This window comes from Peromyscus leucopus, chromosome 3 (genome assembly GCF_004664715.2).
Source record: "Peromyscus leucopus breed LL Stock chromosome 3, UCI_PerLeu_2.1, whole genome shotgun sequence".
NCBI lineage: Eukaryota > Metazoa > Chordata > Mammalia > Rodentia > Cricetidae > Peromyscus > Peromyscus leucopus.
In genome coordinates this window covers 76,439,611-76,451,700 of record NC_051065.1, presented here as the reverse complement: position 1 = coordinate 76,451,700, position 12,090 = coordinate 76,439,611, and the positions used below count along the sequence as shown (strand labels likewise).

Below are 12,090 nucleotides of genomic sequence, written 5' to 3'. Positions count from 1 at the left end.
GCTGTCTACATTCTTCCTCCTGGCATCGGGTCAGATCTGGCTGGGATCTGGTGCTCGTTATGTTTCCATTTGTCTGAGTTCTCAGTGTCTACAGACTTGGCGCTGGGCTTCTAGAGCCGATTTCCACCGGAACCAGGGCACTTCCCCTCCACTTTCTCTTCGCGTCCCCCCTGCTCCCACCCTACCTACGTTCAAGCTCTTGGTGCCCATCCAACCAGATTTCATGCTTGAGATCCAAACAAATTCCTGGACGGCCTGTGTGGCCTGTGCTTCATCTAAGTCTGAGCTGTATGCTTCAGGGCCTGCCAACCTGTAGCCAGTCTTACTGAGCTGTTGTTGCCAGCCACACGGCTTCTTGCGTTTGCCCCTGATAGGCAAACTGAACCTGTCTTCTGGGAAGGACCCAGGGCTTCCTAGTTTCCTTTTTGATGCACCATTGGAACTCTGGAGCTGACAGTTTTTAAATTTCAGCCCAAGTTTTAACAGAGTAGAAACCAAAGCTAAATTACTGTTGGGCAAGTTGGAGTTGCTTGAGTCAGGCTCAGGATTTCATCTGTCTTCCAATTGTCCTGACGGAATACCTGATAGGTTTATTTCCCAGTTAATTGTTGGGGACACAAGGTCATTCTTTAGGATTTTGTCCATTTTTAATTGCTGGAGACTTAGACCTATCATTTTATGTAAGATTCTGAACTGCTGAGTCAATATTGAAAATCGTTAGCACTGAATAAATTCAAGTTAAAAATTTACCTGAGGCTGGATATGTTGCTCAGTGGGGAAATGTGCAAAGCCCTGGATTTACCATAAACAGGGAGATATTATGTCATACAACTCCCATTTTTGTACGTAGAAAACTTTAAAAACATTTTGAGATGCTTTTTTTTTTTTGAGGGGGAGCTCCAAAACCTAGTGTTTTTAAAGGCATGTCCCAAGGACTGAACTCAGTCATCTGGCTTGTTGGCAAGTACCTTTACCAGTTGACTATCACACTGGCCTAAGTTGCTTCCATCTTTGGCTATTGTAAACGATGCAGCTTGTAAACATGTTGTTCAAATTGCCAGCTCCCTGATTTCAGTTCTATTAAATATATACCTAAAAGTAGAATTGCTGGACTTGTTTTTTTAGGTGTTCCCATACTGTTTGGCATCCAAGCAGCACCAATTTACATTTCTAATAATTACAAATTAGAGTTTCCATCTTTTCCATCCTCACCAACAATTGTTAATCTCTGTTTCTGATAATATAGAAACCCCTAAAGAGTTGAAGCATGGGGAACTCTTCGAATATTGCTTCTTCCTGGCTAAGATCTAAGTTTTGTATAGGATTGAATGTCTAATTTTTTTTGTTTTGCTTTGTTTTGTTTTGTTTTTGTTTTTCGAGACAGGGTTTCTCTGTGTAGCTTTGCGCCTTTCCTGGAACTCACTTGGTAGCCCAGGCTGGCCTCGAACTCACAGAGATCCACCTGGCTCTGCCTCCCGAGTGCTGGGATTAAAGGCGTGTGCCACCACCGCCCAGCCGAATGTCTAATTTTTAAATGTGCCATAGGAGATTTTCATGTGCAGACCTAGCTGTAGACCAAAGTACCAGTATGGCCAAAGATGAGAAACTTTAATACTGTTTGACAGTTTTGAGAAACTCAGTCCTGGGTTCTTGATACATGAGCGTCATTGCTCAAACTTCTTGCATAGTAAGAGATAAGTATAGAATCTGGACTCAGTTTTCTCAACGTTAATGAAAACATTAGGCTTGTGTTCGGACTCCACTGAGAAAGATCAATCATATAAAATTTTAATGCTTCTCTCCCTTGGCTTTCCCTCAGCATGATAAAGCAAAGGAAATTTTTCCTTACTAAAAATGACCCGTTCAGCTCCATGATTTCTTATTGGCTTCTCTCTGGAGGAACTTCGGATTGGAATAAAATAAAAGCTTGTAGTTAAGCAGGTAGCTGACTACCTTCTATGATAGAACTACCCCCAATTTCCTTCTTAAATTCCAAGGATGTTAGAAAAGCCTTCAAACTTAGAGTCCGTGCTACAAAGAAAGCCGAGGTGTCAAAGACTGCCCCTTAATGTGCACCTTGAAGTCTTCATGTTCCATCTGCTGGTCAAGATAGACAGCCAGGAAAAGAAAGAAGGCATGTGGGAGAGGGCAGAACTGGACTCCCTTTATTACCTGCTTCACTGACCAGAAAAACAAGTGGCATTCCTCAAAGGAAGGAGAGACCTGAGTCATCAGAACAGAAGTGTGTGTTCCTTTTCACCTCCCTGTCACCACCAGCTTCTTCATTTCACTATCTACTCAAAGACTTAGCACACAGAACAATGGGAAGGAGAGAGGATACCCCTGGGATGTTGGCTACTTAACCAAAACATTTGGAAAAGGTCTCAGAGCAGGGGGATTATTGGATTTTTAGTGTATGCTTCAAAGTATATATTGCATAAAAGCTAACTAATTCTGTGTGTGTGATTCTCCAGTGTACTCCTAACAGTGGAGTAAACAAGCAAGTCTGCCCATGAAAGCGGAGCACATTGTCCTAGGGCAGACTCATGTACTGGCTACAGTCAGCAAGGGCATTTGGACAATGTCATAAACTAAGAACTAATCAGCTCACCCACGTTATTTGGAAATGATTTTTTCCAAATATTTCAATTCCTTGTTGCCGCTTAAGAACTCTTTCACACAAAGAAATGATTTGGGATTTACAAAACAAAACTACACATTAAAGGAAAAGACTATCTTCCCTGAAATTTTAAGATAAAAACAACTTTTTTACTTGAAAAGTAATATTGATAATCTTCTCAAAAGTTTCTCAAGGGTCTGACCAAACTCTTTGAAATGTTAGTAAGAATCTGTTAGGGACACATGTTTAGATCTGAAATGAAAGATAAAGAGGTCTAGACGTTAAAACTTTGGTTAGTTAGTTAAATTGGCATTACAAACACATTTAAAAAAAACTGTGAGAAGCACTAGAGAGCAGATACTTTTTAAAATCAAGTATAAGACACTATATTACAGATATCCTGGTTCTCTGCCTCCCATGGTTCCTTTTTCCTGGTGTTTTCATCAGTATAATAAATAGATCTCTATAATAGCCTCCATTTGTTACAAAAAGTTGTTGTTCTTTTTTTTTCTGAAGGGTGAAAGAGATACTTGCCTGTGGGCATCAGATAAGTGCTTAGAATACAGTTTGGGAAACTGGTAGGATTACGTTCTCCTCTAAGTCTAATATATTTCCAGCCCTGGGGAATTGATGTAAATCTAAACTCTTACGTTAACAAAGATAAACTTTTAAGTACATATGAAAATGGGGGTTGTACGTGCAGCAACATGTCAGTGAGAAAAATTGCAAAGAAGCACACAAGAAACAAAGACACAGATCCTAAACCTCCCCCTGCAAATGGCTCCGGTATCCCCAGTGTTCACGCCTATGCTTGCTCTTTGCAAAAGATTTCAATCCTTTGAAGCACTTTAGTAATATATTCTAATGAAATAAATATTAATAGGTGTATGTCCAGAATTTTCTGGAACTCGCAGATTATTTGAGAATAATGTGCATCTTTAGTGAGGACACTAAGATGTCAGACCACACAGAATGAGATCAACTTCCCTGAACTTCAGCTTCCAATCTGTAAAACGGGCCAAGTATCAATATGATCTGATGGTTACATTTAATACTTTTGCCTAATAATGACCTCATATAAAAACTAAAAAAAAAAAATCTGAATTTCATTTTAGGCATAAATCCAATAAGTATTGTGGTGGTATTGTGTTCCCCAAAATATTGTGCACCCTAATAAACTTATCTGGGGTCAGAGAACAGACAGCCACTGTATACAGAGGCTAGAAAATGGTGGCACTCACACCTTTACTCCTAGCATTCCAGAGGCAGAAATCCCTCTGAATCTCTGTGAGTTCAAGGCCACATTGGAAACAGCCAGGCATGGTGACACACGCCTTTAATCTCAAGAAGTGAGCCTTTAATCCCAGGGAATGATGGCAGAAAGCAGAAAGATATATAAGGTGTGAAGACCAAAAACTAGAAGCTTTTAGCTGGTTAAGCTTTTAGGCTTTGAGCAGCACAGTTCAGCTGGGATTCATTCTGGATGAGGACTCAGAAGCTTCCAGTCTGAGGAAATAAGACCAGCTGAGGAACTGGTGAGGTGAGCTAGCTGTGGCTTGTTCTGCTTCTCTGATCTTTCAGCATTCACCCCAATAACTGGCCTCAGGTTTGATCTTATTAATAAGAACTTTTAAGATTCCTGCTACAAAGTATCTAAAACTGAGAACTCTTAAATATCCCAAAAAGAACTGGGCAGTGGTGGCACACGCCTTTAGTCTTAGCATTCGGGAGGCAGAGGCAGGCAGATCTCTGTGAGTTTGTGGCCAACCTGTTCTACTGAGTGAGTTCCAGAACAGCCAAAGCTACACAGAGAAGCCCTGTCTCAAACAAATAAACAAACAAACAAAATCCCAAAAAGAGCTAAACAAAATATGAGTCTGCTGACTGTGAAGTACTGAGGAGGATATCAAGCTGAAACTCTTTTCTTAACATTAGGCCCCTTCAAATATGCCTAACATTCAAAACAATAGGAAGTGTGACATTAAAGAAGGATGAAGACAAATATTTTTGTTCCTGTTCATTAGTATGTACTCCATGTGGTATGTACAGTATTATGTATACTATATTTAAAGCCAAATTGTGTTCAAGATGTTAATAATATCAACCATATGTAGATGATACAGCTAATAGTTAAGGTTAATAGCTATAAAAATGCCACATGACCCCTCTGCATGTGATAATCATGGCCCAAGGGTAAAACACAGGGAGTAAATAGGAGGATGGAATGTGTTTTCATGAGGGACACTTCGCTGAATGCACTAAGATCATAAAATTGAGAAAGCCACCCTCCAGTTACCTATAATGTCATCCTTACTGTTGACACTGCGTGTCAGTTTTTGTTGTTAGAAAATACCTCATCACTGTAGTTAGTTAAATACAGAAATCAAGAATTTGGTGATTTTGTAGTTGTTGTTTTGATTTTGGGTTTTTTTTTTTTGGTTTTTCAAGACAGGGTTTCTCTGTGTAGCTTTGCGCCTTTCCTGGAACTCACTTGGTAGCCCAGGCTGGCCTCGAACTCACAGAGATCCACCTGCCTCTGCCTCCCGAGTGCTGGGATTAAAGGCGTGCGCCACCACCGCCCAGCGATTTTGGGGTTTTTTTTTGTTTTTGTTTTTTTGTTTTTTTGAGACAGGGTTTCTCTGTATAGCCCTGGCTGTCCTTTGAACCAGCTCTGTAGACCAGGTGGGCCTCGAACTCAAAGATCCTCCTGCCTGAGTCTCCAGAGTGCTGGGATTAAAGATGTGCATCACTACTGCCGCCCAGCTTGAGTTTTGTGACATTTTGATTATTAATTATGTGATTTTTTTTAGGCTTAAACAAATCCCATAGTATCCTCTTTGTTGGTTTTTTTTTTTAAACAAATGTATATGTTGCATTCCATAGAGAAATGGCAATTCTGTTAACCTTCATGGGGTTTGCTACGGTGATGGTACTGTACGTAGGACTGCATATGCCACCTAAGAGAACACACTGGAACAGGAGAGGATGCACAGCCATGTCTTTTCAGGGTGCCTTGATCTAGTTTGGTAGATGTGACACTTTGTGTGTGTGTGTGTGTGTGTGTGTGTGTGTGTGTGTGTGTGTGTGTGTACCCGCATGCATGCATACACATGCATGTGTTTTCTTTTTCTTCAAACCAAGGGCTCTAATAAAAGTCTCCCTTGTGGACAGGCATCTGCACATCTCAGCATATGCAAATTTTAGAGACCAATGTTATTAAGCATAATTAGCTTAAGAAAATATAGTTTGGACTCTGCTAATAGAAATAGAGACTAGCCAGGCGGTGGTGGCGCATGCCTTTAATCCCAGCGCTCGGGAGGCACAGGCAGGCGGATCTTTGTGAGTTCAAGACCAACCTGTTCTACAGAGCGAGATCCAGGAAAGGCACAAAGCTACACAGAGAAACCCTGTCTCGAAAAAACCAAAAAAAGAAAGAACGAAAGAAATAGATACTAAAGGAACCTAATTGTGCCACGGAGCATACATCAACTTGTAGGCTTAGAGTCTAGTTTAATACATGATTATACCAACAGAGCAGGAGCATGCAGATGCAGCATCACTAACAGTAGCCATGGTAATGAAACTGAGTACAGTGCTGGGACTGTGTGTGAGCTTACTTCTTTCAGTCTCTGCTCTGTCAAAAGTCAGGAAGTACGTAAGGAAGAAATTTTCTTAATGTGTTAGTTAAGGGCTCTGAATTAATACATTAATTCCTAATATTATATAGAGAATTAAAGGCTTCATGAAAATGAAAACATTATGTTATACTTTAACTTTATTGCTCAAATGCATTTTAGTTCATATCAATGCCTTAAATTTCCTCCTTGAATGAACCACAGCTTTAAAAGCTGCCCTTGTTGCTATCATTAAATTTACTTATAAATTTTGTATTCGTTAAGGTGGCTGGATACTTGGCCACAGCCATTTTGGTATTTAATAAAACTGCTTGACTGCTAACCACATCATAAAACTAACTAACTGTAGTTCTAGTCTTTTATAATGACTTAAATTTGAGGGCAATAAACTTGAATCTGAGACAGTGTTACTAAGTTTTTGAGCTAAACAGATATCACAAGGCCAAGCCTTTCATTTTCTGTGTGAAGATACTAGCCCAAAGCAGCCTAGCTAATCAGTGGCCTGCCTATGACTTCATCCAGTTTCCAGAGCCAAGACCAGAACCTTGCCTTTTCTGATTCTCAATGGAAAATATCTTCTTTAAGTTCTTTAAAATCATATCCAAGCTACATAAACTAGAAATTCTATATTACATTTAAAAAATAAAAACATAAAGTTAGCATAAATCAGATTTAAAATAAATACAGCAAAAATGAAGACAATATAACTATTTGGTCTTGTACTATTTGTTCATTCACCTTTGTAACCTGAAGAGAAATCTCCATGACTGACTCAGATGGCTCAAGTCATTTTTCTTTTAAGTTATGAGGAAGATCTTAACTGATTTTCATTCAAGAGTAGCATAAGCTAGGCGTGGTGACGCACACCTTTGATCCCAGCACTCCAGAGGCAGAGGCAGGCAGGCCTCTGAGAATTGGAAGCCAAGCTCGTGTACAAAGCAAGTTCTAGGACAGCCAAGGTTACATAGAGAGAACATGACTCAAAAAGAAAAAAGAAAAAGAAAGAACAACAAAAAGATTGCCATATTATGTCTTTATTAATTTGTTTGCAACATTTAAAATAGCTATTGTGATATCTAAATAATTGAAATTCTAAAGAATTTTAGGGCAAGGATTAAGGGGGCTGCTACTCAGTGTGTCTTTTACTGACCAACAATATCTTGGGATTAACTGGGGAATTCATGAAAACTGCAGAATCTGGCTAAGGCTGTAGCTCAGTGGGAGAACTTTTGCCCAATTCTGTAAACTTAGCTCTGTCTTCTCTTAGACCTGGTGAATCACCTGTGCTAACAAGGGCATGGCTCATTCCTGTGTATGTTGAGGCTCTAATGTACCTATTTAGAGAGTTAGAAATGTCAAAGCCGGACACTTTTGTTCTTGTGACTTTTTCTTCCTCACAATTTGTTTCTCCTTACCCTGGGGGGGAAAAAATCAACAAAGGAACATAACAATACCAGTCTGGAGTTGGCACAGTAGCTCAGTGGAATAGCACTGCCTAGCACATGTCAGGCCATTTGTTTTATCCCCAGCACCACAAAACAACAAGCAAATGCATCCTCTACTTTAATAGATGAAGAGAACATGAAGAACTAAGTATGTAAGAGAGGAAAGAGACTACATCTCCTCCTTCTGGGGCCAGCAGCCAAACTGGTTGGTGGCCTGTCTTTGGAATGTTCTTTAGCATTTGGCACATCTGTCTCTTTGCTTTTCTAGGTCTTTCCCAGCTGTTTTTCGGTCCATTCTTGGCTCCCCAAACTGAGATTGTGTAACTGTATCGAGGAGCACAGGAGTTAATTATACAGTGTTGGATTTATGGAGGGCTAGCCACAAAACATCCCTCGGGGGACTGCCTGTTCCAGTTCAGGACAGATACAGCAAGAGTTTTTTTGTTGGCCACAGAGTCTGGGAACCACTGTGACTAACAGGCATTGTGGCCAAAAGGCAAAGTCAAATGCTAAGCCTTCACCTCTACGTGCAAACATGCTCCAGTGTACGTGGAAATGAGCTCAGGTCCAGAGATGACACTCCCAGCTCCGTGCTCATCTGTGTCTCTCCTCCAGAGCAGTTGTTAGGCTGTCTGACCACATCACCGAAGACAGGAAAGACAGCACATACCTCCTAGGTCCACTCTGAGCTAAATGAGAAAAAAAAAATACGTGCAAAAAAGCACTCAGTCCAGTATCTGAAAACAGGAAGAGTTCAGGGCTTTGACTTATGTATGCATTATTTATTTGTTCTTAGTTTTCTTTTGCACAGTGAAGTGGGTTGGGGTTTTTCCTATCTTTGGGCATAAGTTAGAACTGCGCCTCAACTGAACAAAACTGCCCCGGGGCTGATAGATGATTACTGGCTCCCTCTGGGATAAGGATTTCCACACCTGGCGTGGTGGTGGTGGTGGTGGTGGTGGTGGTGGTGGTGGTGGTGGTGGTGGTGGTGGTGAGGAATAGAATCCTCCAAGTGGCAGGTCCTGACATGAAGGCGCTGAAGTGTGTTATTATACAGCAGCAAAAGCTAGCTGATTCTGAAGCAATACATGAATGTGTTCGAATGACACCAGGTGAACTAGCATTTAGGTTGGTTGAATCTCAACCACTGGTAGTGATCTCTAGTCACTTTCATCTTCTTCCGGTATAGTCAGACAAATAGGAAGAGAAAAGGGAGAGGCCATTTTATAAAAACTAGCTTGATAGACTTAGAAGTCTGCTCAACGTTTGACTCTCATTTTCGGCATAAAAAAATTACATCTTGACTAAGTACCGGGGCTGGGGTGGAGGACTGTGAGAAGTAGTGACAGATACTTTTAGACAGCCGAAGCTGGACTTTGTGAACCCTGTGAACCCTGTGAGCCCTGGCTTTATGAACACGGAGCTCCCCCAGGCAGGAGGGGGCTCTGGTGGGTGTGCATGGGTGATATGGAGTAATTGTCTTAATTATTCCAAAAGAATCAGGCTTTTTAGAAAAAAGAAGTTTATACAAGTCCAGCCAAATGTGCTAAATTGTTCGTTACAGTGAGATATCAGAGTTTGACAGTTTCCATCTCTAGGAGTGTAGGGAGGAAAATGTGCCTGTGGAAAAGACAAGTTAGAAACGGTTATGTAGAAATCAATGCTGGCTCCTTGTTCTCTGTCCTCTCCTGACCCTGCTCACCTCCATGAGTTCTGAGCAGTTTTAGAAACATATCTATGCTCAGTCCTGGGACAGCAGGTGATAGGCAGTCAGCAGCAATTGATCACATTAGCACCGTGAAAGAGAAGGCCACAGGGAAGAAGGCCACATGCTCCAACTACAGCATCAGGCTTGGAGCTACAAGGCGGCTTCTAGACTCAGTGTTGGAAGAAGTAAAGAAGCCACCTCTGCGTGTAACACAGTGGAAGGGCGTCCTGCCCTGGTTGGTGATCATCAAGGACCCCTTGGGACCTTGCTGACTCTGCCCTCTTGGAATCCCTTCAGATGCTTGTTCACCATCTGACCTTTCAGCCAATCTTATTTTCTTTTTCTCTGCTTTTTTTTTTTTTCACAGTGCTCATGTATCCCAAGTCAGCAATGTTTCAACAACTGGAGAGTAAGTTATTTGTTTTCGTATTTTGGAACTCTTTATGCCTTTTCCCACTTATTAATGGGGGGGGGGGGAAGCAATTCTAATGTATAATATTGCAAGATTGTAGTGAGTCATTCTCTGTCACACCAACCAGCGCCCAAATCATGACACAGAGACTGATTATTAATAACGAAAGCTCGACTAATAGCTTAGGCTTGTTTCTAAATAGCTCTTATAACTTAAATTAACCCATATCCTTTAATCTACATTCTTTTACATGGCATGGTTACTTTTACTCTACTGTCCATGCTTCTTCCTCTGCATTCCTCATGTCTCCCTCTTCTTCCTCCCAGCATCCTCTGTGCCTGGAAATCCGGCCTAGCTATTGGCAGTTCAGCTTTTTATTGAACCAATCAGAGTGACACATCTTCACAGTGTAAAAAAAAGATTATTTCACAACAGAAGAGTAAGACAGTAAACAAGCAGTAATTTTGAAGCTCTTCATGTCCAGATGTAGCTACGTCTGTGACTGTACACGATTCCCCTCTCCCACTTGATACCACCAACTAGGTTCTTTGTTATTTTCCCTGTGTATGCTAGGTTAGCCTTAAGTTTCCTGTGTAGCCCAGGCTGGCCTTGAACTCACAATCCTGCCTGGGCCCCAGTGCTAGGATTATAGATGTGTGTGTGCACCACTGTGCCTGGCACTATTAGCTTTTTTGTTTATTTCAATAGAAACCATGTCAGGTTCAGTGAATGTCTGCAGAGCCATTTCTGTTCCCTGGAGGCATCTTGCCGGGGAGAATGTAAGTAAAGCTAAAGCATTAATTGTGACTTTTCTTCTCACTTTGTTCATTCTACTGAGATTACACGTATTGATGGCAATGTGCCATCCGCAGTGTTAAATGTGTGGTAGTCAATGAGCCTTGCCCTGCCTTTGAGGATTCTTGCAGTCCTTCCTTTTTTGTTCTTACAGGGATGTAGGAAAGGAAGGGAAGCTGCGGTGGCACCGAGTCCTTTCTCTGCACATTCTTTTTCCCTCGGAGGCTTCCAGGGGCACGTAGGCCAGGCACAGCGCTGCTTTTTGCCCTGCCCCTGGCTGGACTTTCTGCACTTGCTCACCTCTCTGACCTCATTGCTCTCTGTTGTTTGGTCACTTGACTTTCCGTTGCTGAGATAGTCCCAGCTGTGACCTGCCACGCCAGCACTTTCATGGTTTGATTCATCCCTTCCAGGAACCTCTTCCTGATCCACTGTCAGCCAGCACATGGCCACACTGTTCCCTCCGTCCTGCCCTGGAGAAGGGCAGGCTGTGGTAACACAGGATCGTTTCCGCCATGTTCATGGTTGTCTTCCCAGAGCCAGGAAGCATGTTAGGAATGTATCAAGTGCCGGGCGGTGGTGGCGCACGCCTTTAATCCCAGCACTCGGGAGGCAGAGGCAGGCAGATCTCTGTGAGTTCAAGGCCAGCCTGGTCTACAGAGAGATCCAGGAAAGGCGCAAAGCTACACAGAGAAACCCTGTCTCGAAAAACAAACAAACAAACAAAAGGAATGTATAAGCACTGCTTGGATAGTCTTTGCTTCTCTAGATAAATGGTCTCTGACCCAGAAGCCTCTCTGTCACCCCTACCTCTTTTTGTTTGTTTGTTCGTTTGTTTGTTTGTTTGTTTGTTTGTTCTGGGACATGTGAAGCCTATTCATAACATCTTCCTTGGGCAATAATCTAGTGGTAAAGGTGGAGAAGGTGTGATATGGTAGAAAGGAAGAGAAAGGAAGAAGCACCGATTGGACAGAATTGGAATCTCAAAAGATGGACTTGGATTTTTCCCACTAGTTGAGGAAGCAAACAAGGGCAGAACTAACTTTCTTCAGCTCTGTCAACTTTAAACATTCCAGAACTGAACCAAGATGAGCGTGTTCTTGCCCTTGTGTGCCTGGTAATCTCTGCTCGTGTAGGTGGTAACACTGTAAGCTGCTCTGTATGTGATGCCAACTTATTTACCTTCTCTACACCAGCGAGTCACTCGGAGCGCAGAATACAGAAGTTGCAGTGACCACCTCACTTAGGCTGTACTTGTCTCTTGTCTTAAAGTAACTTTAATAAAATACTTTAATGCAATTAATAAAACCCTGTTTATTTAGAGAATTTTAAGTTGAAGTCTTAAGGAGTATTTGATGAAACTAGGGCTAGCAGTTTCATAAGATTTCAAGTTGGAGACTTTCCTGGGCTACGTAGCAAGACTCTGTCTCAAAACAAAACAAGCAAAACCCATTTTATTTAAAGAAAGGTACCTT

At 41.7% G+C, this 12,090-nt stretch overlaps 1 protein-coding gene across 2 annotated transcripts in view; it reads left to right on the top strand.

The window, feature by feature from the left end:
* The window catches only part of Fam13a (family with sequence similarity 13 member A), a 92,986-nt gene that overhangs the window by 22,438 nt on the left and 58,458 nt on the right, over positions 1-12,090 (top strand). For both annotated transcript variants that reach the window (XM_028895265.2, XM_028895264.2), the window contains one exon: positions 9,776-9,817. In XM_028895265.2, the coding sequence (XP_028751098.1) occupies positions 9,776-9,817 (42 nt within the window). The remainder of the gene's footprint in view (positions 1-9,775; positions 9,818-12,090) is intronic.